Genomic DNA, 27,457 nt, shown 5'->3' with positions numbered 1-27,457 from the left:
AAAATGAATTAGAAATAGACAAAGTAGAACAATGAACTAGGAAACTATGCATAATTCAGACTTGAAGTTTGAGTAAGACCCTGAGATAGAATAGTAAAAGCAAAAATATGGGGGTAGTAAAAGACTTGCCAAAGGGAGTTCAGTTTCAGAAGTGTTGAGATTAGATATTTCAGGAAGTTCAGGCAACAGTAGTTTGGACAGAGAAGTCAGTTAAGGATATAGATTTATTTTTTTAATCATCAATAAATTATGGTGATTGAGTACACAGTTATTTCTTTTATACTTGCCTTTGTACTTAGGATAGTACTTAACCCCAAAAGTTAAATTGGATTTCACAGAGATCATGATTAACGTGGTAAACTAAATGATGTTACTGAGGACGGATGAATGGAGAGAGAGAAAGGGCTGAAAGTGGAACTTAGGGGACCTGCTCATATTTGAAAAACAGGAGAGGAGCTGGACGAATAATTTGAGGAGGAGGGAAGGGAGTGAAGAGGAAATGATAAACCTGTTTTTGAACTCAGAAAGGGGGTGACAACAACTCTTTCTCTGACAAAATAACGATTCAAAGGATAAAGAGGTAGAATTTGAGCTGTGGAACCTCTGTATGCTTTTCATTTTGTGACCTTGATTCTCTGTCCTTCTATTTTATTTCCTTCCATTTTATGCTAGGTTTAGCAGTAGCCTCAGAGATGAATTAACTGTCTTAAGCAATAAGGCACTCAATCCTCTTCTCTTTCTCACTTCAGTTTAGACTTCTGACTTTTTGAAGACTAACAACACTAGCATTCTTTTTTCAGCATTATTGTACATCTCAACCGTCCATTCCAACAAGGAACAAGTGCTCTCTATGTTTTTTAGGTAGTGAAGACTGGAATCGAGCAAGGGAGTAATGCTGGCTATCTCTCTGAATCTCAGGTAAAATTATTTCCTTTCAGTGTTTTACTATTGGAGACAGGATAACCAAGATCTAAAATGCTGTGTGTAAAACTGAAAAAAGAAAAACTATTCAAACTCTAGTAAAAAAAAATGTTTTCTTCTGGTGGTTGTCATTTCTTCCGATTAATCTCACTGAGCCAGTAGATGCTGAGAAAACCATAGTAGTCCCCAGATGTTGGGTTGGACAAAAAATTCATTTCAGTTTTTCCGTTAAAATGTTATGGAAGGACTTCCCTGGTGGTCCAGTGGTTAGGAGTCCACCTGCCGATGCAGAGCACACAAGTTCAGTCCCTGGTCTAGAGGGATTCCACAGGCCGTGAGGCAGCTGAGCCCATGCACTGTGGAGCCCATGAGCCGCAACTGCTGAAACCCACACACCCTAGAGCCTGTGCTCCGCAACAAGAAAAGCCCCGCAGTGAGGAGCCAAGCACTGCAACAAGAGAGTACCCCCACCCGCCGCAACTGGAGAGAGCCCATGCACTGCAAGACCTAGCACAGCCAAAAATAAATCCTACACATATATACATAAAGAAATTAAAGCCCTTTAAAAAAGATGAGAAAACCCCAGCAAACTTTTTGGCCAGTCCAGTATTTGAACTTGCTCTCGGTAACGGCTTCCCTTACTTCCCTTGTGGCTCAGCTGGTAAAGAATCTGCCTGCAGTGCGGGACACCTGAGTTCATTCTCTGGGTTGGGAAGATCCCCTGGATAAGGGAAAGGCTACCCACTCCTGTATTCTGGCCTGGAGAATTCCATGGACTATACAGTCCATGGGGTTGCCAAGAGTTGAAAATGACTGAGCGACTTTCACTTTTCACTTTTGCTCAGTAACGAGGGTATAATGAGGAAAAACAGAGACAGAGTTATAATCCTTTCAAAAGGAATCCTTTGGACTTTTTGTTCTGTAGTTGGGCTGGATTCGTTGTGACATAATGAATACACTGGTAGGGAAATATGATTCTTAACTTGTTAGGCCTACAGATAAAACTGAATCCCAGCCTCCCTTTGGTAAACTAAAAGGGAAATTTTTGCACCCACTAAAACAAGAAAACAGAGTGACACAGGAACCAACCTTACCCCTTCCACTTCCTAACAAGTTGGTGGATTACAGATTTTAATGAATTCGATTGCTTTGAAGTTTTAAGCAATCACTGAAGGATGATTCAGTTCACTTCAGTCGCTCAGTCGTGTCCAGCTCTTTGCGACCCCGTGAACCGCAACACACCAGGCCTCTGTCCATCACCAATTGCCAGAGTCTATCCAAACCCATGTCCATTGAGTCGGTGATCCCATCCAACCATCTCATCCTCTGTCGTCCCCTTCTCCTCCTGCCCTCAATCTTTCCCAGCATCAGGGTTTTTTCCAATGAGTCAGCTCTTCGCATCAGTGGCCAAAGGATTGGAGTTTCAGCTTCAACATCAGTCCTTCCAGTGAACATCCAGGACTCATCTCCTTTAGGATGGACTGGTTGGATCTCCTTGCAGTCCAAGGGACTCTCAAGAGTCTTCTCCAACACCACAGTTCAAAAGCATCAATTCTTCGGTGCTCAGCTTTCTTTATAGTCCAACTCTCACATCCTCACATGACTACTGGAAAAACCATATGACTAGATGGACCTTTGTTGACAAAGGAATGTCTCTACTTTTTTTTTTTTTTTAATGTCTCTACTTTTAATATGCTGTCTAGGTTGATCACAACTTTCCTTCCAAGGAGTAAGCATCTTTTAATTTTATGGCTGCAATCACCATCTGCAGTGATTTTGGAGCCCAAAAAAATAAAGTCAGCCACTGTTTCCCCATCTATTTGCCATGAAGTGACGGGACCGGATGCCATGATCTTCGTTTTCTGAATGTTGAGCTTTAAGCCAACTTTTTCACTCTCCTCTTTCACTTTCATCAAGAGGTTCTTTAGTTCTTCTTCACTGTCTGCCATAAGGGTGGTGTCATCTGCATATCTGAGATTATTGATCTTTCTTCCGGCAATCTTGATTCCAGCTTGTGCTTCCTCCAGCCTAGCGTTTCTCGTGATGTACTCTGCATAGAAGTTAAATAAGCAGGGTGACAATATACAGCCTTGATGTACTCCTTTTCCTATTTGGAACCAGTCTGTTGTTCCATGTCCAGTTCTAACCGTTGCTTCCTGACCTGCATAGAGGTCTCTCAAGAGGCAGATCAGGCGGTCTGGTATTCCCATCTCCTTCAGAATTTTCCACAGTTTATTGTGATCCACGCAGTCAAAGGCTTTGGCATAGTCAATAAAGCAGAAATTTTTTCTGGAACCCTCTGCTTTTTTGATGATCCAGCAGATGTTGGCAATTTGATCTCTGGTTCCTCTGCCTTTTCTAACACCAGCTTGAACATCTGGAAGTTCACGATTCACATATTGCTGAAGCCTGGCTTGGAGAATTTTGAGCATTACTTTACTAGCATGTGAGATGAGTGCAATTGTGCGGTAGTTTGAGCATTCTTTGGCATTGCCTTTTTTTGGGATTGGAATGAAAACTGACCGTTTTCAGTCCTGTGGCCACTGCTGAGTTTTCCAAATTTGCTGACATATTGAGTGCAGCACTTTCACAGCATCGTCTTTCAGGATTTGAAATAGCTCAACTGGAATTCCATCACCTCCACTAGCTTTGTTTGTAGTGATGCTTCCTAAGGCCCACTTGACTTCACATTTCAGGATGTCTATGTCTAGGTAAGTGTGAGTGATCACACCATTGTGATTATCTGGGTCATGAAGATCTTTTTTGTACAGTTCTTCTGTGTATTCTTGCCACCTCTTCTTAATATCTTTTGCTTCTGTTAGGTCCATACAATTTCTGTCCTTTATTGAGCCCATCTTTGCATGAAATGTTCCCTTGGTATCTCTTAATTTTCTTAAAGAGATCTCTAGTCTTTCCCATTCTATTGTTTTCCTCTATTTCTTTGCACTGATCGCTGAGGAAGTCTTTCTTATCTCTCCTTGCTATTCTTTGGATGATTGCTTTCCAGTAATAGAACAAAAGGTATCTGAAGAACTCAGGACAAGTTCCAGAGAAAACATTCTGTATCCTGGGTTGCTTACCACAGTGCACTCTGATGAATTCTTTTACATTATCACCAAGCACAACAACACATATGCACATATGTATACATATGTACACAAAGATTGAAGCATTTTTCACAAAATAATCAGCCTGTACACTGTACTCAGTATTTTCTGTCTGTTCTACTTATTACGCTGTGCTAAATTCATGTCCACTGATGGATTTCTGCCTGTAGTTTGAAAAATCACTGACTTACTGAATAGAACCTACTTTACCAAGATTAGTAGAACATTGTTTCATGTTCTATTCAGACATGAAGGTAGCATTATTAGCAGGGGTTCCTTCTTTGAAATGCTATTTGCAACCATGTAATTGAACCAGTAGATTCTAGTAATGTTCATGATGGTAATAGCCAAAACCCAGTCATTTTACGAGTGCTCTCATTGACTCCCCACAACAATACTGTAAAATAGGTATTGTTTTTCCCATTTTAAGAATGAAGAAAGCTTCACAACTGGGAAGTGGCAGGGCCAGGCTTTAAACCGATTTCTTGCAAATACAGATTCTAAATCTCATGCTCTTATCCACTAACTTGAGACTTGTTCTCTGTAAACGTTAAGATACATTTAAAGTGGTAGATATCACATGGGGCAGCATACTACCTTGGAAAGAGAACTGAAGTTGGGAGTCTTACTGCCTGGGTTCAGGTTTGCTTTCTGCCCCTTTGAGGCAGGGTGGCTTTGAGCAAGGTCACTTAATTTCTCTGAACCTTCTTTTCCCAATCTTTAAAATGAGAGTGGTGGTTGAGATAATTGGTCCACTCTAGTTCCATGATAAAAGTTGCCACAACCTCTGATGTAGAGAACCTTGAGAGCTCAGTTATATCCAAAACCTTGCAAAGCAAATCGTCAGAAGTACAGATGAGGAAAGTGAGAGAAAGACACTTGGCAGGAGGTGACCGACTTCTGCAGCTCAGGACCTGAGGCTTTGCACATGTTGCCCCTGCTCTGCAGAGAAACTGACCCGAAGGAATCCACGTCTCCAAGACTAGGAAGCTCTACCTTTTCTTCTTCCCCTTTACTTTCCAGAGATTTGGAGAGCTCGCAATGACCAAAGAATCAAAAGCCTTGATGGGACTTTACCGTGGTCAAACCCAATGCAAGAAGAATAAATTCGGAGCTCCGCAGAAGGAGGTTAAGTAAGTTCAACTCTGCCTAGGAAGTCGCTGTGGATTTCAGCACATGCTAAGCTCATTGATGCCTCAGTCTTGCCCTAAACCGCTTTTGCCCTGATTGGTATAGACCCCTATCCTACCATGGACTTTATGGCTTTCAGAGTTGTGCCTGTGCTGAGTTTTCTCCAGACTTCTCTGTTGTTTAGTCCCTCAGTCATGTCTGACCCTTTTGTGACCCCATGAACTGTAGCCTGCCAGGCTCTTCTGTCCATGGGATTCCCCAGGCAAGAATACTGGAGTGGGTTGCCATTGCCTTCTCCAGGGGATCTTCCCAACCCAGGGGTCGAACCCATGTCTTCTGCATTAGCAGGTGGATTCTTTACCCCTGAACCACCTGGGAAGCTCTCCAGACTTCTCTAGTGGCTCCTATAGAGGCATTTTTGTGTCACCATTGATGTCCCCTGGAAATCTGGTTTAGGTTCCCCCTTCCTAAACCAAATACACACACTGTGTCCTGATTGATGACCTTGTCTTTCCCTGTGACTTGAGATACCATCTCTGGGAATTCATACTTTTCCGTCATTAAAAAACATAAAGCCTTAGAAATTCTCTGGTGATCCAGTGGATAGGACTCCAAGCTTCCACTGCCAGGTGCCTGGGTTCAGTCCTTGGTTGGGGAACTAAGACCCCACAGGGCTCAGGACAGCAAAAAATGAAATAAAACCGTAAAGCCTTATTCTAGCTGCTAAAGGCTTGTCCTTTGTTTCGCTTGCAGCCTAAGTATTTGAGTCCCCTTACCTGTTTCCTGTCTATTCTATTTAGCGAGGCTTTCAGTGTTATGCTGCCTAAATAGCTCTTCAGCATCTGAAGTTTAATAATGTCCCCAAACTCACCCTCTTGCTCAGTGGTTCTTAACCTGGGCACTCTTGTCACCAGAGGACATTTGACAATGTCAGGAGACATTTTTAGGTGTCACAACTGGGGAGGGAGGGATGGGACTGGCGTCTGGTGGCCAGTGGCCAGGAATGTTGCTCAACATCCTGCAGTACATAGGAGAGCCGCACAACAGAGTAACCAGCCCAAAATGCCGGTCGTGCCAAGGTTGAGAAACACTGTCTAGCTGAATTACACAAAGGGGCTTGTGAAAGCAGCTAATGTTACTTCCTTCTCCTATACAGTCTTCTCTCACCTTTAATGAAATTCAAATCTAAAACAGACGAGGAAATCAGTAAGAAGTCCAGGTGAGACAGATAAGATTCTTGCCAAGAGGACTGATTTCCAAATTAGAATATGAAATACAGTCTTCACTGCTTGTCCAGCACACATGGTGATCGCTATCTACCTGTTATCAGTCTGTATCAATCGGTATCAACCTGCCTGTGAACCACCAAGTATCACATTCAGTGGCTGAGAGCAGTTACTTCCATGTTGCACTGGAATGATGATAGCCACTTTAATCTGTACTTCTTCACACATTCTATAAAAATTTACCATTAAATTTTAAATTATAGATATTTACTTTTAAGAAACCTAGTTAGCTACTCCAAACTCCTATTCTGGTCTGCCTGTAACTCTTACTGTTACATGAAGGGAGTATGTGATACCACCCGGAGAAGCTGTTACTGTGTACCAATGCACGGAAAAGACAGGTAGCATGCATATGAAACCCATGGAAGAAGAAACAAATGAGAATCAAAATACTTAAGCTTATGAAAACTCTGCCCCCAAAACCACCACAGTGCAAAAGAAAACTGTAGCAGAATGCTCCCAGACTTGAATTCTGTGACCTTAAGTAAATATTTGCAGATAAGAAAAAGAATTACTTTGAATCAAAAATTCGAAAACTCAGAACTAAACAGACAGAAAAACAGGATGATGTAAGAGTTGACCTAACTTGGGGAAATAAATTGAAGGAAAAGATGACATCATGTTAGAAATGAAGAATAAATTATAAGGTATGCAAGGCAGACTTAGGTTGAACTGAAAATTTAATAAATTGAAGAAAGGGCATCCCCCTTCTTGCTTCCCTAGTGGTCAGTAATAGGTCCACTTCTGTTTCTCTAGGCCTCTTCCCCTTTCCCTTGGGGGGTAATTTGAATTCCTTACCTATTTTCTCTTTTCACAAAATAATTTTTTATACGAAGAATGCATTCTTGTTATCCTTTTTAAGAAAAACTTTTTTAAATTCTAGATGAATCTGTTTTGTGTTTATGATTTGAATGTTTTATTAATAACAGAAAAAGGATCTATCAGTATGGATCCTGTAACTGGCTCTTTTTAGTCAGTGGTACAACTTGGGGGAGAGACAGTGTATGATGGTTACATACCAGTTAACTTGTTCCTTTTCATTGCCTCCTGATGGACTGATGGTTGTTCCCAGTTTTTATTATTGTAAACATTACATGACTCTTCATCCTAGCATATCATCTTATGCACAAGTCCATTTCCCTGGAATAGATAGTAGAATTACTGGGCCATAGAGTAAAGGATACAATTTTTGGTTTTAATACATTTGACCTCCTCTATAGGGCAAAGTATACTTAGCAACTAAACCACCACCACCACCACCATACTTCTATCAGCCACGCATGAAAGAACCAGTTTTTTATATCCTCACCTTCATATTTACTTTTTAAACTTTTGCCAACCTGATGGGGAGAGTCTCTTGTTTTAATTTGCATTTCCCAGATTATTAGGGAGATTGGGCATTTTATTGGCAATCTGTCTTCTTTTGTGAATTGTTTTGTATAAACCCTGGCCCATTTTATTGGGTTGTTATTATTGATATGTGTGTTCTTTATAGTTCCCTAGTAGCAATCCTTTGTCTGCTATGCAAGTTGCAAATTTCTTCCTCTTCTGTGGTTGTCTTAATTTTTGTGGGGTCATTTCTCAAGAAAATTTTTTAATTTCGAGGCAGTAAATATATGAACAAGTTTTTCAGCTCCTATTCTTTATATTTTTCCACCCTATTTTTCTCATGTTCTCCAGTTACTTAACACTCACCATGTAAAATATGTGTATTATCACAAAACTGCATTTGAAAGATGCTCCCTGGAGTTGAAATTAGGTTTTCTTTTCAGGTCTTGAATAAGATTTTTGAATATCAGAATTGTTAGGAATGAAGCAGCTCTGATTTAGATCTGCAGTGCTGTAAACTTGGGCTTCTTTAATGAAGGAAGTTGTTCTGAAAATTTTTTTTTAGTTACTAATGGAAAAATGGCATATTGTTCCAGAGCTATGGAAAACTAAAGAGTCCTCAGACATGAATTCTGTCCCTCAGAAAGCTTAGAATTTAGTTGAGGAGACAAAAATAATGTACATGAAAGCCGTTCCAGAATAATGCGGTATAAGCCAAATGGTTCTGATAAGTTCCAGAGGAATTCAGGGCTGGAAAAGGCAGTTAGAGGCATGTATGGAGGTGTTTGAGGGAAGTCTTTTGAACCAATCCAAGTAAAGCGTGATAAAGGCACAGATTTCAGGAGAAATGAAAGATGACTGGAAAATAGCAAAATCACTAACAAGTAAGTAGTTGAAAAGAGAATTAGTCTTTGGGCCCATCACTGCAAGTTGGCCTTTGTTTGAAGAAAAGTACTCGTGAATTTAAGCATAATCTGGGTTGTTTTGTTTTGTTTTCAGTCATCTCAGAAATGATTGAAAATCAGTATAATTCTTTTTAGTTAAACCAGTTCTTTTAGATCTAATGGATTTTTGGATTTAACTTTAAAAATCTGTCATTTATGAAAAGTATCTTTGTAGATAAAAATGATTTTAAATACTTTATTGTTGTCGCTGCTTTAGTTGGTTTATTAGATGATAACCTGGGCAATTCCACTTTTTACTGAATTAAAAGCTTTTGTCAAAAGTCATTTCATCCTTTCCTTTCAGGCAGCTTGCTGTTCTTGGTGCAGGGCTGATGGGAGCTGGCATTGCTCAAGTCTCCGTGGATAAGGGCCTACAGACCATACTTAAGGACACTACACTGCCTGCACTGGGTCGGGGACAGCAGCAGGTGTTCAAAGGGTGAGCCTGCTCTCTGCCTTTGCTGGGAGAGTAGAATGTGTTTTGATTTTCGCCATCACAGTTTCCTTTTTCCTGAACATGATCTGTACTGGATACTCCATAGTTAAGTCTTATTTCTTTGATTTTGAGAAACACTAATTCCTTCTTTCACTTTTTTTTTTTTTTTTTTGCTGTTGTTGCAGACAATGTTATTATAAATCATTAACATCATTGGGGTCTATAGTCTTTGAGTGCAGAAGAGAAAACCTTATATATTAGATGTTTTAAATATCATGTATGTTATGCTTTGGTATCAGACTAGAAATTGCCGTATTTGTGAATTTTAATTGCTGTATTGTTTTAGAATATTGAAACAGCATGACTGTGTGTGTCCATGGAAAGAACTGAGATTTGGGATGTGAAGACACGTGTAATTGCATCCTGAAGATAGGGCTGGGATCTGCACTTGTGAGCCTCATGTTTCTTGACTGGCATGACCATGGAGAAGCAGTTAACTGATTTGGCTCCATAGTGTCTGGATCTTATGGACTGTGTCTACGTCTTCCCTCTGAATTAATAAAAGGGGAATATTACTCTCCCTCTTGCCCATCCCCCTTCTCATACCCCACCCCCACACCCATAATGCGGAGGGGAAAAGTGGAACAGTAAACTTGGCAAAACTGGGAATCCGTTTCAGCTCATTTCTCTGCTCCAGTGTAATGGACTGTCTGAGGCTGTCTGCACTTTGACTGTCTTACATGTGACTTTTAGCTGAGTGAGCTTTTTGTTTCTTAAATGAATTATGTAGCTTACACATGTTTTTACCCCTTTTCTGCAGAGAGGCTCATATATTGCTGCCATAATATCATGCACCACTTCGCAGGTTTAATCATGCTGGCAGATAGCCACTATCTTAATGTCAAGGTAGCAAGGTGCTGTAGTAAAAGAGACTCAGAGCCCAAAAATGGCACGTGCTTGGTAACCATTGCCCTGAGGCCATGCAAGTGTTCCCAAACAGCATTTCATTCTGTCACCCAAATGAGAAATTGCTGCTCTAGAGTAACCTTTTCTCCTTGATCTCTTTTGGATCCAGCTGTCCTGGGTTTCCCTTTTTGCCTTAGAAACATCAGGCTCTGGTGAGTGCCCCTCACTGCACTGTTGACTCGGACATACACATCTCCAGTCCTCCCTTAGGAATAGTTCCATTAGGCATCAGAACTAGAGCAAGTAATAATGCTTTGAACATTCACAGGCATCTTGTTTGCTGATTGCCAACATAGCTGCCAGAAACCAGGATATTTGAATCCATACTTTAAGACTTTGACTACTACTTTGAACTTACCACATGGCTTTTTCTTTTGTTAAGGAAACTAATGAATGGATTGCAGCTTCATTCTTAATTCAGAGGAAAACTCTAGGTCATTTATTCTGAAAGTGTGGTCAGAGTGAAACCTAAGAGAGCCTGTTTTCCTTGGCAATAAAAACAATCAGTTCAGTGTCTGAGTAGCAGGAATCTTGTTTGGCTCTCTGGGGAAGAAGAAATGTTGAGTTAATGTTTTATGTAATCAATATAGTGTGCTACTAGGTACTGACCAGGAAATGGATTAAGAATACAAGACATAATGCAGGGTCTCTGTCCTCCAGTAGATCACAGTTACAGAATAACAAAATGACATGGAAGCAAGTATAAAGTCATGTGGTCTCGGACCCGTGTTGGCTGTCTCCCCCTGTTGTAGGTAGAGAATGACTCAAGCTGCTTTTTTGTTTGCCATTCTGGTATTCATGTTTACTCCTTCTGGCAGATTTAGCTGTTTCATGCAGGTTGGGCATTAGAGGCGTCTTGTAGTAGGAAGACTGTGGATGTGAGGGTCAACCTGTCTGAATCCTACTACTTTCGCTTAACAAGTCCCTCTGAGCTTCTTTGAGCAGCTCAGCTCCCTCAAAATGGGAGGGGCATAGCTAACCTCACTGAATTGGTAGAAAATACACGGTATACTTTCTGGCCCATGGACACTCAGTAAATATTAGTTTCCTGTTCTCCCACTCTGACTAGAGATGTGTTTTGTTTTGTTTTGTTTCCAGACTGAATGATAAAGTGAAGAAGAAAACACTGACATCATTTGAAAGGGATACCATGTTCAGCAACTTGATTGGGCAGCTTGATTACCGGGGTTTTGAAAAGGCCGACATGGTGATTGAAGCAGTTTTTGAGGACCTCAACCTTAAGCACAGAGTTCTCAAGGAAGTAGAAGCGGTAAATAAGGGGTCTGCGGTACTGAATCCTAGTGCAGTGAGTGGAGAACACGGAGATAGGGTTCTTTAAAAGAACTACAGGAAACTCGTGGTTCTGTTTTTAGGGCCCAAACGTAAGGGGTTTTGTTTGTTTCTGTGTGGGGAGTGGATGGGAGAAGGTAAAGTGGCTTTATTTTCTTTGCCAGGCAAAGGGGAACACAGCAGGCTCTACAGCAGTTTTGAGGTGCCCTTCAAAACTGTGTCCCCCCAGACATAAGTTTCTATGTGAACCTGTGCACACTGTGTGTAAAGATCAAATCAAAGTCCTCAGGGAAGACACACAAGTATCTTATTAACTGAAGCACAGAGTTCATTAGCCTGACATGGGAGTTCAGTCACCCAGACATACACAGATAACCTCATGGACCGTAGCCTGACATCTTGGCATTTCAAGTTGGCTGCAAGCTACAGCTCAACTGATTCAGGTCTAGGCAGCAGAGGAAATAGGGGAGAAACACTCTCCAGGCAGGATTCAGATGCTCATTTTGTGGAAAATGCTGCTTTGGTCTTGAGTCCACATGCTGTGCACAGTCAACTCTTGAGATGGGATGACATGAACAAAACAAGTACTTAAACCAGGTGGTATGAAGGAGGAGGAAAGAAGATGTGGCAATACTCCAGACGAGAGGTGGAACCAGGGCCTGGACTAACCTACAGTGAAGTAAACAGTGGAGGTCCGTAAACAGTGTACGTAAAGTGGCACTGACTTGGCAACATTCCAGGTGTCTCAAGTAGTGGGCTGTGCTCCTAAGACTCCTGACACTTGAGGACAATCTCTGCTCTACTCAAGAGTGAGGGTTTAGAAACTAAAGAGCAGCAGCTCCGGTTGGGACCAATTCTGCTTGTGAAACACACGTTCCAAAGTCTTCGCTTTAGACAGAGTGCAGTGGAGATTCAGCTGCAGGAGAATATTCAGAAGAGCAGGATAGGTGCGTGTCCCCTCTGTCCTGAGGTGGCCCTGCAGCAGAGATGTATACCCAGTGTTTCTGGGGCTTCGGGGGACACTCCAGCAGGCACTGGAGGGAAGGCTGAGGGGTGGCAAAAGTACACACAGCCATTCACCACTGAAAGAGCATTTGCCACCTGACGGGATGCTGGTGTTTGCTTATGGAAAATCAGGGCTTGGGAGGATCCATGTATAGAGAAGTTTGTTAAGGTTAGCAGTTGGGAAGCTAGTGATCATGGAAAAGAAGAAAGAGGGATCAGATCAGGAGACGTACAGGCTGTAAACAAATCAATACAGTACTTCAAGCCAAAGTGTAAAGCTTAAGGGAGAAGAGAAAGGAAAGAGAAAGAAAAGCAAAGGGGTTTCCTGTGTCCATGCGGGCCACAGAGGGAAGGCACCAGGGAAAAGGCAGCAGACAGAGATAAGAATGGAGGGTGTTCAGGGAGTCATGAACTTTTAGCCGATAGTAAGAAAAGAGTAGGAAGATGATTGCCAAAGGTAAAGTCCAAGATGTCATGTATGTTGTGGATATTTATGTAATCAATCACTGGCCTTTACCTCTTTAGTGAAGCTAGTGAAGTCATCTAAGGTAGGAGATACTCAAAGAAGTTCTTCAGAAAGAGTAGAAAAGAGCGAGGTCCAGAACAGAGCTGTCTTTAGAACATCAAAGAATTTCAGGTGCAAGACCTTTAGGAGGGCCTCAGATCCATCCTCTCACCTGGGCTCTACTTTCTTTATAGGCAAATGGTAAAGCTGAGTCCACCGAGTGGTCCTCAGGGATTCAAAATTTCACTGCTTTCCTCTCCACAGAGCTAAAGTAACTCACTCCTCTGCTGTCTTCATAATCTGTGTCTCCAGACCCCTCACTGCCCCGGTCATTTCTTCTGTTGCCTTCACCATGTCTCAGTGCTCTCTTGGCGTGTGAGAGACCACCGCAGACCACCATAAATCACCACTTCCTTTTCACGATTCTGCAGTTAGGGCAGGGCTCCATGAGGCCACTGGCCTTAACTCCATGTGGCTTCCCAGTGGGGGCACTCGTGAGACTGCATTCAGCAGAAAGCTTATTGGGGCACCTCCCTCTCCCCGTGGCCTGGTCCTCCCTTACTGGTTGAACCAGAACCTCTCTGCAGCATGGCTGCCAGTGTCCAAGAGAGCAGAGCAGAAGCCATGAGGCTTCACTAGGCGAGGCCTGCAACTGGCAGAGTTACTTCTGCTGCTTTCTGTTGGTAAAAGCACATCACAGGCCAGGCCAGGTTTAAGGAGAGGGGAAAGAGACTCCCCCTCTGGATGCACGGAGACTCACATGTACCAAGAGGGACATGTTGTTGCCAGCCATCTTTGGAGACATTGGTTTGCTCTTCATAGAGAATTTTACCACCAATATTAGACCCTATACCACTAATGACGCAGCTTGAAACTATGTTAGCTTTCTGTCCATTGGGCTCTACTTTTGACTTACATTATACTTTTGATTAAATCAGATCATGGGGAACTTCCCTGGTGGTCCAGTAGCTAAGACTCCACACTCCTAATGCAGGTGGCCCAGGTTCAGTCCCTGGTCAGGGAACTAGATCCCACATTCCGCAACTAAGACCCAGTGCAACCAAATAAAAATAATAAAAAATAAATAAGATCATAGGCTCTATACACAAGTATACTGCCAAGCCAGGTTTTGCCCATTAGATGCCTACTTTTTTTCCTCTTTCTTCTTTTTCATAAAATCTTAATACAGTCCTTTATCTTTATCCTCATTATGATTGGTCTTGTTTATACCCATTGTTTCAGTGTATCAAATGAATCTTGAACCTTGATTCTCAGCTCTGATGTTAGGATTCTGCCTGCCCAGATTTGCACAAGTTTAACAGGTGTGCCTTCCATGTTTTTCACCCAAGCATCTGAATAAAAGTGTGAATAAGTCAAGATTGTGGGCAAAATGCTGAGACAGTCTACATTAGAGACTATTCTCCAGTTCAGTAAAGCCAACAGTTAATAGTATTCTTGTACTGTAGATAGAAATACAGTGGTGTGCCATTTCTGAGTGTCACATGTGTAACATGAGACAGGCATGCACGTTATGGTTTATTCTTACAAAGGTGAGGATGGCAGAGACTCAGGTGTCACTCGTTAACTTTGCTTTGGGCTGTCGTCACCTCCTGGCCTACCTGACATATTCGTAAATGCTTTTCCCCTGCAGGTGATCCCAGATCACTGTGTCTTTGCCAGCAACACATCTGCTCTTCCGATCGGTGAGATTGCTACTGTCAGTAAAAGACCTGAGAAGGTAAATTCTGAGCAGAGGAAAATCCTGAAATGTTTTGCTGCTTCAGGCTCACTGATGAAGGCTTAGAACGTGAGAAGGGAGCAGTATGGATTATAAAGTGGGCGAGGGTGATGATGTAGTCTCAGAAACTAGCCACAGAAAAGCAGAAACAAGTGAAGTACAACTAAAATATACCTTATAGATGATTTGCATTCTTAATGGGAATTATTATTCAGGCTCAGACTATAAAAGCTACCTTTTTTTTTTACAGTTGGGTATTGAAAGCCAGGCTCTAAAATAAGAGATGCTCCAAAAATAACACTTGAGCCACAGAGCATTCTCTGGTGACTGTCTGGAATGGGTTTGGTTCCCACTGCGGATCCAAAACTGGAAGATCTCGGGGTGCAGTAGGATGTGTCCACACATGGGTTTGCTTAGAGCTTTTCCCCAGGACATGAGAGGGGTAGGTGTAGAAGCACTTCACTGTAAATGTTTGAAACAGTACCTGGAAATTTATCTTTGAGCTTCTGCTCTTTACCAGAGAAACCAAGTGCAATTATTCAAGGAGAAATAAAACAGTTCACCTCTCTGGAGGATAACAGTTAGCCTCAGCTAACCAGAACCAGCCAGAAGTTGGCAGGAAATATAAAAGGCCTTTAAACAGCCATAACTGTTAATATAGAGTCCATGTGCTCAAAACCTAAAAGTCTATTGATTGTTGTTCTAATAGCTTGTTGACACAGGGTCATCTTGTTTCCCAGCATGCAGCAGATTAGAGGTGATGTGGGCCTGAGAGAGGCAGGCTCAGTAATGGCAGGAGGAGGTCTCAGGAGGAAGTAGCAGCTGTGAGTCTGGCCCTGCGGGGAGACACAGACACAGGGTCGAGGCAGATCTGGCCACGTCATAATCACTCGCAGCAGCTCCTCAGCACTGAGGCAGCAGAGGAGACCCTGATGTCGTGTCTGTGATGCTGACCTCTCTTTTCTCCCCCATGGAGCGGAACAAGCAGCACGCTTTGCATTCCTCACCCCCCAGAGACCTTGAGCTTTTGTCATCTGCTTGCCTATGTCGTTCATGTAAGAGTAAGGCCACGGCAGCCCAAGCAGGGTGACCAGCCATCTCGACATGCCCAGGACACAGGCCCTCCAGTACTCCACCTGGGAAGTATTCCACCTGGGCAGGTCCCAGAAATCTAGGACAGAGGTGGTCACCTTTTGGCACAAGTTTTTTGAGCGATGTAAATAGATTTTGCCTGGGGTAGTGATTGCGTCGGTAGATACACAGTTGTCAGAACTTAGCAAACTGAGCACTTTTAAGGCCTGTGCATTTTATTGTATATGAACTACACATAGTAAAGGTGAACTCCTTTTGCTCAGGAGTATAGTCTGAATCAGGTCCTATCTTTTTAAGTATTTTAGACATAAGTAGAAGAATCATTTAGCAGTTAAAAGCAACTTTGGGACTGATAAGTTGGTATAACATTTTAGTGACCTGTGCGTCACACAATGGGACGTGGGCAGGCTGTGGAGACAGGCCCACCTTAATGGAGTCCCACCCTGCTGTTTACTAACTGACCCTGACCTACTAATACTAACCTCCTGATTAAGCTTTCTTCCTCATCTAGATAATTAGACTGACTAGTTCACAGAGTTGTAATGGATTACATGTAATGAATAAATGATAAATGTGTTAATGAACAGTGGATAGTAAGCAGTATGGTAGATATTAGTTATAGGTAAAGTAGGGGGCAGGGGGCAAAACTATGAATTAATGGATAGACTTCTGTCACAATTTATTTGTGAAGACTGCCTAATCGTTAGCTTATTGAGGCTGTTCTCAAGTTTTAGCATGTACCAGAATCACCTGGAGGGATTCTTAAACACAGATCTGGGCCCTGCCCCTAGAGTACCTCATTCAGTAGGTCTGGGGAGGGCCTGAGAATTCGCAGTTCTAACATTGCCAGGCGATGCTAGTGCTGCTGGTCTGGGTACTTGACTTTGAGAACCACTGGTTTAATGACACCTGAGGGAATTTGAGTGTTGAGAAATGTTACTTAAACCCAGTGCAGTCATCCCTCTGTGTCCTTGGGGGATTAGTTCCAGAACCCCAAGCCCCTTATAGAAATAGTGGAGGGCAGGAAATTCAGTTGGCCCTCTGTATCCTCAGGTCTCACATCCAAGAATTCAGACCAATTGGTTGAATCAGATTCAACCAGTTGAATCCTATTTTGGCTGAACCTATGTGTGCAAACGGAGAAGGCAATGGCACCCCACTCCAGTACTCTTGCCTGGAAAATCCCATGGACAGAGGAGCCTGGTGGGCTGCCGTCTATGGGGTCGCACAGAGTCGGACACGACTGAAGCGACAGCGGCAGCGGCAGCAGTGTGTGCAAAATCTGTGAATGGAAAGGGCAGACAGTATCCTGGTGGTGAGACCCATCTGTGTAAAATCTAGATGCATCTCTGACAGGCCAGCATAGCATATTAAGTAATTCTTCTGCCTGTCTCCCCCCACCCATTAAAAAGTGGACCCTCTCACCCAAACCATTGTCATCATTAATATAATTGGAACCCTCACTCATTCTTCCCCAATAAATCTACTTTGGCCTTTAGCTGTGGGTTTGGCATTGTGGGTAAGATCCATTGCCTTTAGTGAAAAGCCCTAGAAGCAAATGGAAGAGAATTTCAGGTATCTCTCCCCTGAACATACTGGACTCTTAAAGAACCATGAAACCAAACCATTTGACCATATCAAGCCAGTATTCTTACACTACAACAGCCTTTCTCTGCAATGCTTTCCTAGCAAAAAAAAAAGAACCCTATTAAGTTTCCCCTCTCAAGAGTTCTTAAGTCTGTCAGTGTTTTGTCCCCCTTGCCAGGTGATCGGCATGCACTACTTCTCTCCTGTGGACAAGATGCAGCTGCTGGAGATTATCACAACTGAGAAGACTTCGAAGGACACAACTGCCTCTGCTGTAGATGTCGGCCTCAGACAAGGGAAGGTCATCATTGTGGTTAAGGTGAGGAGCTGTGGATCAGAGCAGCAGATTCAGAAAAGTGCCATGAAAACTCCTTATATGTTCAGGCTTCTTGGTGACTCTTCAGGTCAAATAGATCAGCCGTTGATATGATTGGGCTTCCCTGGTAGCCCAGATGGTAAAGCATCTGCCTGCAATAAGGAAGACCCAGGTTCCAATCCCCAGGTCGGGAGGATCCCCTGGAAAAGGAAATGGCAACCCACTCCAGTACTCTTGCCTGGAAAATTCCATGGACAGAAGAGCCTGGTAGGCTACAGTCCATGGGGTCGCAAAGAGCCAGACATGACTGAGCAACTTTACTTTCTTTCTTTCTTTCTTTCTTTGATATGATTCCCCCTTGGTCATCTACAATATGGACAGTGGTGTGACTACTGCTGAGTCAGGGTCTGGGACATGGCAGGTTCTCCCAGCCATTCCAGACCTTGCAGATGATGTGAGACTATCTCCTGTCCTCTTGGAATCAAACTAGGCTGCCCCCAACTCTGGCTTCTCTTGCAATTCAATATTAAGGATTCTGACTGAGATTATAAATCATCTTGAATTTTGAAGTGGCTCCTGGGGGAGTGAGACCGCTTTCAGACTTGGGCAGTGCCCTCAATTGAGGGGCCCATGAGCTCGTGTTCTCTCCCTTTGCAGGATGGACCTGGCTTCTATACCACCAGGTGCCTCGCACCCATGATGTCTGAAGTCATCAGAATTCTGCAGGTTGGTATCGCTCTCAGAATGTTGGAGGCATCTTCCACTCCTAAAACTAGTTTTCCAGACTGGTAATGTCAAGAGGAAGAGCAGGCTTCCTTCTAATACACTAACTCCTGGCTCTTCTCCAGGAAGGCCTTTTGCTGCCCTTCCATTCCACCCACTGTTGGGATGTCATGGGCAAAAATGGGCAGAATTTTAGCTCTGCTCCCCTAGCATCCTCCCTGCTTCAGTCACCCCAAGGCCTCCCGACATGCTTTATGTGCTATTTCTGCATCCCCATCCAGAACACGGCCCGTTTGGTCTGATTGGTGCTGTACCTGCTTCTGCCACACACAGACCCCTCTGGTAGCTAGCTGTCAGGTTGGTCAGTGGCAGAAAGGGCATGGCCAGTCTCGCCGGGCTCCCATCAGACTCAGGGATCACTGGCCTCTGCAGCCCTGCTCCTCAGTGATGTCTCCTCTCTCAGGGTAGGGAACCTTACCCCATCTGGCATGGATCTCGGTATTCTTGAGATTCAGGATTGCAAACAAGAAAGAAATGAGTAACTTGTTCATGTCCAGACTTCCTTTGAATGCCATAGGTTAGGAAAGGCTCACACTTGCCCCTGGGGCTCTCCAGCCTCTCCAGTGTATCTCCAGCACTGATACACACAGTGCTTCCCTGTGGCTATCAGTCCCAGTCCTGGGTCTGACCTGGCAGCACCCAGAAGATAAGTGGGCGCTGCACCAGGCTGATTCTGAGAGCAGCACAGGGCGCCCTTAGGGAAGTCTGGGACAGCCTTCCCCTGAGGTCCTGGGTTTGCTGCCCATCCAGGAAGGAGTCGGCCCTAAGAAGCTGGACTCCCTGACCACGAGCTTCGGCTTCCCTGTGGGCGCCGCTACACTGGTGGATGAAGTTGGTGTGGATGTCGCAAAACACGTGGCAGAAAATCTCAGCAAAGACTTTGGGGAGCGGTTTGCAGGTGGAAGCCTTGAAATGCTGCGGCAGATGATATCCAAGGGCTTCCTGGGTGAGTAGCCTCAGAGAAATGGAACTAGCACCGTGAGTGATGGTCCCTGTGACCCAAGAACTGCAGAGGCCCGGGTCAAAGAGTGTATTTTTTCAACAGAGCCCACTGTCATAGGGAATTTAAAAATTAATTTCATGACAGCCTCTTCTTAGGCTGGGCCTGTAGATTATGGAGAAAAGGCGGAACTCTGGCCTCCTGAGGCCCTGCTGTTGCCCACGGAATGCTAGATTGACAGGCATTTCTTCCTACCCATGGCCTCTACTACACCCATGGTACTGCAGGAGCCCCACACCCAGGCTTTCCATGTTCTCTGACCACCTGTGTGGAGAAAGTAAACCTCTGAGTATGTAATTGAGGCCCACCGGAGAGGTGGCTTTCTCTCTTGGTAAAGCAGCAACAAAATCAACACTAGAGCCTGGATGTCCGAGGGCCTGGTGCTGCAGGTGTGGACAGTAACATTCGCCCACACGGCCTTTCCACCCAGGTACCCAGATTTCCAAGCTCCAGGAAGCACACGCTCTTTTTTCCTCTCTGCCAACTCTTCTGACAGGTACTAATTTCTGGAGTAGGCTAGATTTACAAATTCAGGAGTATGGAAGAGAGGCTAGGGCTTTCTAGGAGACTAGCAGAGAGAATTCTCAGTGCTGGGCTCTGAGAAATCATAACTCTCCCTTTTCTTGCTTCTTTTAGGTCGCAAGTCTGGGAAGGGCTTTTATATCTACCAGGAGGGTGTGAAGAATAAGAATTTGAATTCTGACATGGACAGTATTTTGGCAAGTCTGAAGATGCCTTCTCAGCCTGACGTGTAAGTTCAGTTGAGGGGCTATCCGTGTGGAAGTGTGTTTCTCGCCAGCCCAAAGCTTCTTGGACCCTCTGCAGTCCGTTTTTTTTTTTTTTATGATCACCATATGTGATCAGAGGAAACATTCCTGATTCTTAACACTTTCTGCCTTTCCACATTCCACCTCATTCTCTACCAGACATCAGGGTAAGGACTGCAGCCAAGCCTTGGGAAGACCTCTGGATAAGCCATCCCTCTGAGGGTGCCAGAAAGCAACTAGAAAGTTCTGGGCTCGATCAACCCGCACACCATTCACTGTCATCTGTAGTCAGTACCTGCTGATATCAGTCTACCCTGCAGGGCCTGTGCTCAGTGCTCGTTTCCAGTTAATCAGGGCAGGCAGCTCTCTCCTGTCCTTTTCCAAGGGCGGCTCCTCCTCTAGAGGCAGACGTTCATTAGGGCTGGCCCCAGGCGCCAGCGGAGAAGGAAATGGCAGCCCACTCCAGTATTCTTGCCTGGCGAATCCCATGGACAGAGGAGCCTGGCAGTCCATGGGGTCGCAAAGAGTCAGACATGACTGAGCAACTAACACCCGAGCTCCAGCAGCACCAGCCCTCACTCCCATTCTGTGCCGGGGCCCCTACATCCTCCCTCTTGACTCTTCCTCTCCCTGAATGTCTCTCCCTGTTGGCAGCTCCTCAGACGAAGACATCCAATACCGCCTAGTGACCAGGTTTGTGAACGAAGCTGTCCTGTGCCTACAGGAAGGGGTCTTGGCCACACCCACAGAGGGAGACATCGGTGCGGTCTTTGGGCTTGGCTTCCCCCCGTGTCTTGGAGGTCAGTCTTGCAGGTCAAAAAGGTAGTTTACTTCACCCCAGAGCTTGTTTCGCTTTTCCTTCAACAAAATCTTCTTTCTGCATTCAGGGCCCTTCCACTTTGTGGATCTGTACGGGGCACAGAAAATAGTGGACCGGCTCCGGAAGTATGAGGCTGCCTATGGAAAACAGTTCACCCCATGTCAGCTGCTTGTGGACCATGCCAACAACCCTAACAAGAAGTTCTACCAGTGAGCAGGCCCTGTCCCCTGCCCACTGGCCCACTAATGCCAACCATGGCAGCACTGCTTCTCAACAGAGTGGCATCTAGATTTATCAGAGTGACCAGAAGGAAGACAAACTCTGGCACTGGGTATGTGCCTTGATTAAAGTGCCTTTGGCTAGGACATCTCTCCCTCCCAGCTAGGTCTGGCTGTGATGTAGTTTGTACTTCCTGTTGGAAGGTGGAACCCTCTGTGTGCACCAATTTATAAGCCCCGAGGCCTAGGGTGGCAGTGTTTCTGGAGCCATCCTTGTTGCCTGCTCCTCCCAGGAGGCCAGTGGTGGTCACTGGTGGCCAGTGGTGGTGAGGGCAAGTTTGCACTCAGCCAGATGCACTTAACAATAAAAATCAAACTCTTCATCAGTCTGACTGCCCATTGCCTTCTTTTCTGTCATTGCCCTTCTGGTGTAACCCCCTTACCTTCAAAGAGTGAGCTGGAATAAAGCCCTGTGCTCTGGGGTAGGAATGTGTTGGGAGCTTGGAGCAGCACCTTAAGAGAGAAATTGTGGTGATGGAGAATGACCTTTGATCCCTGGGTCAGGAAGATCTCCTGGAGGGAGGGCATAGCAACCCACTCCAGTATTCTTGCCTGGAGAATCCTCAGGAAGAGAAGACTGGTGGGCTACAATCCATAGGGTCACAAAGAGTTGGACACAACTGAAGTGACGGCATGCATGCACGCACATGTAAAGGCTTTGGCTGGGCTTCTGCTTACAGTGGGGAAGAGTCCTGGCTAAACCAAGGAGTAGGAGAGTTATGGAGGGCCAGCGTGTAAGAGACTCCTTTTCCCAAACTGCATATCCTCGGTGGACAGTTTTACCCCGTTCTTTTCTTGGTGTAACTCGTTCGTGTGCATACTCAGAATGTTTATGGAACGTTGATAGTAGGCAGTTGTTCAGCTGCTAAGTCGTATTCGACTCTTTGTGACCCCACAGATTGTAGCATGCCAGGCCTCCCTGTCCCTGTCTCCCGGAGTTTGCCCAAGTTCATGTCCTTTGAATCGGTGATGCTATCCAACCCTCTCATCCTCTGCATTAGGCAGAGAAGGTAACGCTTTTCTGGTCAGTGCATCCGGCACATCTCAGCTGCCCCAGAGCACAGAAGGTGGACAATGCCCAGTGATCAGTTGCGTGACCCACCACCACCTGCAGTCTGCTGACACCTCCACTCTTCCCTGCCCTCTGCCTTCTGGTGGAGTAAATTCCTGCACTTGTATTCTGGCAGAAACAGTGCCCAGTCCAGGTAAACAGCTCTGGGGCTCCTCTCTGGGTCTGGCAGAAGGATTCACTGAATGTATAGAATCGTAATTCAGGTCCCATCACGCTGCACCACCCTGACTTGAAGATGTCACCAATGCCTCCTACCTCTGCTCCAGCTGTGAGCACTTCAGTATCCCCGCCATGGTCCCAGTTCTGCTGTGGAGACCAGCAAGTGGAGAGCTCAGCCCCAGCTCTACTCAACACTCAACAGTTGGCTGCTAGGAAGCCAGACTCTTAACACCAAGGCATCTCTGAGTTGAAATTTTCAGGTGACCCACAGAAGGTAGAGAACTGATCCTCTACACCAAGGCCAATAACAGGCTTCCAGGGGTGGGGGTGGCGGTGTTGGGGCAGGGCTCTATGCAGCCTCAAGGCAGGCATTTGGACAAGACAGGAAATTAAACCTGGGTAGGAACATGGGGCTCTGAAGTATGATCTTTCCACCCAGCAGCCCTAACTGTGCTGCACGCTTAATCGCTTAATTGTGTCCGACTCCGCGACCCTATGGACTATAGCCCACCAGGCTCCTCTGTCGATGGGATTTCCCAGGCAAGAATACTGGAGTGGATCCACGTCCGTCTCCAGGGGACCTTTCGAACCCTGGTCTCCCACATTGTAGGCGAATTCTTTACCGCCTAAGCAACCAGGGAAGCCCAATACCACAGTATGGGTAGCCTATCCCTTCTCCAGGGGAGGTTCCAGACCCAGGAATTGAACCAGGGTCTCCTGCATTGCGGGCAGATTTTTTACCAGCTGAGCTAGCAGGGAAGCCCCAGCAGCCCTAGGGAGGTGTGTTGAATTATGCTGAAACATTAATGGGAACTGAAGGTTCTTATAGTTTTGGAACAGGTGAGGGGTTTTCAGAAAGGAATGAGGGCCGCTGTATCAGCTGCCTCTGAGGAACAAGTGGGCCGTGTGCATCACCATTTCCAAGGTCCTCCCCTGCCCAAGGGCACAGACATCATGCCAGTTGGTCCCTACGGCCCTCTGAAAGAACACAGTTCCACTCGCACTACTCTTCAGTGGTCTAGCATTTATTTCACTAGCCCTCAAGGACTCACTAAGTGATCAGCAAGGAAACGCAACGTCTCAGCATCCCAGTCTCTGTGCTCTGCTTTGATTCCCCTCCGTGCTGAGACAGCCTGCTCAGGGCCTGAGCACTGGCACGGCTTCTCTACTCTTAAGATAGAAAAACAGGCAATAAATATCTAGATAAGGCAGACGAGAAGGCTGATACCCCTGGGCCTGACACTAGGAGAATTAGTGTGCTTCTGGTAAGTGAGACAGAGAAGAGCTTGGGGGATGGGTGGTTGGACATGACAGCCAACCTGCTCTGGGTGCTGGCAGATAGCCATGCTCAGGATTCAGAGCACAAAGATCTGCTCGGATGCAGGTGAACAAGCGCAGGAGGGCTGAGCTCCAGGAGGATAAACGGAGGTTTTCCCAAGCCACCTGCGCCAGTGACAGAAAACCAGGGAAGGACACCAGGTGTTTGCAGGAGTCAAGGGATGGGGCAGGAGACCAGTGGGAGTGATTGAAAGCCACCCACCTCGAAAATCAGGGTGCAGCTGCCCTTAGAATCACCTGCCCTTCCACAGAAAGAGTTGTCATGGACTGGACGCAACAGGTAGGATGGAGGGCTAGATACAGCCAGATGGGGGCAGAGGCCAGAGTGCTGGAAACATGGGGGAGCAACTGCCTCCCTCACCAGGTAAGTGGGTCAAGGGCAGGGCTGTGGCCTTCCAAAGGCATCACCCGAGAACCAGAGCCCACAGGTGGAGCTCTGCGGCGCGGTGGCTCAGGCTTGTACGCGATGCACCTGTGTTCAGGGCCAGGGACCCAGCGCATGGTGGAGCGGGCGGCGGGGGCGGGGCTAGGGGGTAAAGAGGGCATCCCAGAGATACAGAAATTGGCCCTCCGTCTGAGGCAGCTTGGAGCAGAGTCCACAGAGGACAGCGGGCACTTGGGGAATCTGTGCTTCAATGGGGGGCCGTCGTCCTCGTCTCCGGCCTGCACCTACAAGCTGTGGACTGAGCGCAAGCTGTCAGGGGGGCTCCAGAGCAGAGCGGAGGGAGCTATTAGGTCACCACAAAAGCCAGCTTCCAGCTGCCGCATGGGAATCACAGCCCTGGGCACCCTGTTCGCTGGTGCCTTCAGCCGCTCCCCCACCTACTCTGCACACTCAGAGGCAAGAGGCATGCAGGGGTCTGGCCCAGAGGACCCCGTTTCCCAGCGCGCCTCCCCTGGATTCACTCTCTGTGACGGCTGAGCAGCCGCAGTCCTGGCAGAGATTCTCCCTGCGGCAGGCCCCACCTCGGGGAGGGCTGGCCCCCCAGGGCGTGGTGGGGGTGGGTGGTTCCGGGCCAAAATTCCAGTCAGGCGGCCCCAAGCCGGAAGGTCAGATCTTGGGCCGCCAGCCTTTGATGAACTGCATGATCTTCTTGACCTGCAGCTTGGTCAGGCGGAAGTCATCTGCCAGGATGTCCTCACTGAGCTGCACGAAGATGCTGCCGTCAATGCGCTCTCGGGCAAAGAAGCTGACCACGTCCTCTGAGAGCCCGATGAAACGCAGACTTCGAGAGACCTCCTCCAGGGAGAGTGCAGACAGGTCAGCGGGGGGCTGCCAGGAGGCGGCTTCTCGGCCTCCCCAGGCCGTGGCCCCATCCCGGGGACTGGCAGGAGGCCCTTCGAGGCGCCCCTGGGTGAGAAGGAGTCGCGCTCCACCGGCCTCGGGGCCCTGCGGGGCCGCCGGTGACAGTGGGGCAGGGCCCTGCCGCAACACCAAGCTTTCGGGCTCAAAGGCCTTGGGGGGTCCAAGTGGCGAGAGGCCCAGCCCAGGTGCCCCCACGGCTCTGGGCTCCTGACAGCGCAGCAGCTCAGGCTCTGGAGAACTGCCCGGGCCCAGCTCAAAGGGGTCGAAGGGCTCCAGGGAGGGTTCCTGCCACTCAGAGGAGGACGAGGAGGAGGTGGGGCAGGAGGAGGCGGAAGCTGCCGAGTAGGCCTGGCCTGGAGAGCTCAGGCCTGGGGAGTAGGCGGGGCTGGAGGTAGCCAGGGGACCTGAGGCAGCTGCAGGCCCGGAAGAGGAGGCCGCTGAAGGGCCGGTGGGGTAGGCAGGCCCAGAAAAGGGGTTAAGAGCTCCAAACGGAGCAAAGCGTTTCTGGGGGTGGGAGGGCTTGAATGGAGGTGGACAGCCGTGGTAGGTCTTGGCAGGGGTGTCGGCCCCCAGGAGGGAGGCAGCTCGACCACTCAGGGGCTCCACAAGGGCCCGGGAGGCCTGGCTGGGCTGCGTGGTTGAGGGCAGGGGGCCTGGGGGTGGACGGCTGGAGGACTCGCCCACCTTGCAGTCTCCCCAGGTGCAGGGGTAGCAATAGAGGGAGTAGGCGTCGGGTGATGGAGAGCCACTGCCACTTCGGGACCCCGCCCTGCGGACAGAAAAACAGACACAGACGGGTAAGCAGAGCAAGAGGGAAACGTGATAGGGACACACATGTGCCACCACAAACCACCATTCCGCCAGGTGACAGAGATCTCAGCCATGCTGGCCCGTCCAGCCCCCAGCCCCCAAGGCCTGAGACCCTCTGAGATTGCTCTATTCTTCCTTCCGGCAACCCGCACTCCAGGAAAAACTAAACTGAACTACACAGAAAATTTTCAATGGCAAGGAGTACTCCATCCTGCGGCAGATCTCAGTCTGGAAGGAAAGAGAGCCACACTCCCACACAGTCATCATCATCTAGGTAAGCAGCCAACTGAGGCAGGAAGCCCCAGACCCCAAGGGCCCCTACCCCAGGTTCTTCTCAGCAATATGCACCCTCCAAACCCCGGGGTCTGTGGTCTTCCTCTTCCTCACACTGGCTCCCCTCCCCACCCTCTCCCTGTCCCCCTCCCCTGCTTCCATCCACCTGAGGAGGCCCAGGACCCAGAGAAGGAAGGGAGGGGCTCACCCATCCTGGAGGCCAGAGGAGTAGTAGGAGAGGCTAGAGCTGGGGGAGTGGACAGGCTGCAGCTTCGGGAAGCGTGGGGGTACTGGGGGGCTACCCGAGAGCCGGCCACTGCCACCCCGTGGGGGCACAGGAGGGGCGTTGAGCAGGCGGCACTCCTCCTTCACCTGCAAGCACAGGGCCATGATGCCACCCCCTGTCCCCAGGCAGCTGGGCAAGGGGGGTGCATTCGACTGACCCACTTTGCCAAAAGTCGGCCTTGCTACTCAGCCACCCACCCCACCCCTTCTCGTCATCTCCAGCCTGTCAGACTCATCAAGAGTCCATAACACGCACAACTGTCTCCTGTGGCCTTCGAAATCCATCATGCATGTAAGAAAAAAGAGAGAAGTAGATAAAACAACAACAACAAAAAGTTAAGTAGACATATTCCTTCCTCAAGGAAAAGGAGAGAAAGAAGAAAAAGGTGTAATGAGAAGAACAGAAGGAAAAGTATCTGCCATCTGGATCCCTTTCTTATGGACTCCATGGGACATTAATAGGTGCTGTCCATAGTCTGTAGACAAGCTCTGTTGGAAACTTGTGTTAAACCCAGACAAATGGGTTTCTGACCTGCAGGACTTCTCAGAGCCTTCATTATAATGGATACTCTGTGGCTCCAGTGAGGATGGAGAGAGCTGGAATCACAGACTGTATTTTCTAACCTTTCTTTACCCTAGACCCTTCTTTTCACCAGACAACTTAAAGGAGCCTTTGTTCTGTGGAACCTTCTGGGTAACGCTGTTCTAGTCTCATCCCATACTCTATGAGGCTAGGGACCTGCTGGTATCTTTGTCCCACAACTCCCAAGGCCACTGTCCTTGGTACCCCTTCCTACAAAAGCGCCTGCGTCTCTTTCCTCTTTTTTTTTCTCCCCCCTCCCCACCTCTGGCCACCCTTTGTCGCACACCTCGGCGACTGGAGACCGAGATGCCACGGCAGGGGCCCAGGAGA

At 47.0% G+C, this 27,457-nt stretch overlaps 2 protein-coding genes across 4 annotated transcripts in view; one reads left to right on the top strand and one right to left on the bottom strand.

Annotated features, from left to right (window-relative positions):
- Positions 1 to 21,630, top strand: part of HADHA (hydroxyacyl-CoA dehydrogenase trifunctional multienzyme complex subunit alpha) — a 41,242-nt gene extending 19,612 nt beyond the window's left edge. Inside the window, exons 10-20 of the mRNA XM_043917377.1 lie at positions 862 to 918; positions 5,052 to 5,161; positions 9,023 to 9,157; positions 11,219 to 11,390; positions 14,572 to 14,658; positions 17,516 to 17,656; positions 18,311 to 18,379; positions 19,187 to 19,382; positions 20,073 to 20,187; positions 20,858 to 21,003; positions 21,091 to 21,630. Of these exons, the coding sequence (XP_043773312.1) occupies positions 862 to 918; positions 5,052 to 5,161; positions 9,023 to 9,157; positions 11,219 to 11,390; positions 14,572 to 14,658; positions 17,516 to 17,656; positions 18,311 to 18,379; positions 19,187 to 19,382; positions 20,073 to 20,187; positions 20,858 to 21,003; positions 21,091 to 21,236 (1,374 nt within the window). The 3' untranslated portion in view covers positions 21,237 to 21,630. The remainder of the gene's footprint in view (positions 1 to 861; positions 919 to 5,051; positions 5,162 to 9,022; positions 9,158 to 11,218; positions 11,391 to 14,571; positions 14,659 to 17,515; positions 17,657 to 18,310; positions 18,380 to 19,186; positions 19,383 to 20,072; positions 20,188 to 20,857; positions 21,004 to 21,090) is intronic.
- A 1,907-nt stretch (positions 21,631 to 23,537) lies between these two features.
- GAREM2 (GRB2 associated regulator of MAPK1 subtype 2) overlaps positions 23,538 to 27,457 on the bottom strand; it is a 33,696-nt gene continuing 29,776 nt past the window's right edge. For all 3 annotated transcript variants that reach the window (XM_043917375.1, XM_043917373.1, XM_043917374.1), the window contains exons 5-6: positions 26,468 to 26,631; positions 23,538 to 25,945 (exon numbers count right to left, since the gene is read on the bottom strand). In XM_043917375.1, coding sequence (XP_043773310.1) covers positions 24,922 to 25,945; positions 26,468 to 26,631 — 1,188 coding nt within the window. In that variant the 3' untranslated portion in view covers positions 23,538 to 24,921. The remainder of the gene's footprint in view (positions 25,946 to 26,467; positions 26,632 to 27,457) is intronic.

This window comes from Cervus elaphus, chromosome 11 (assembly GCF_910594005.1).
Source record: "Cervus elaphus chromosome 11, mCerEla1.1, whole genome shotgun sequence".
NCBI classification, from domain to species: Eukaryota; Metazoa; Chordata; class Mammalia; order Artiodactyla; family Cervidae; genus Cervus; species Cervus elaphus.
Note: the sequence above shows the minus strand (reverse complement) of the source record. Positions and strands in the feature narration are given on the sequence as shown.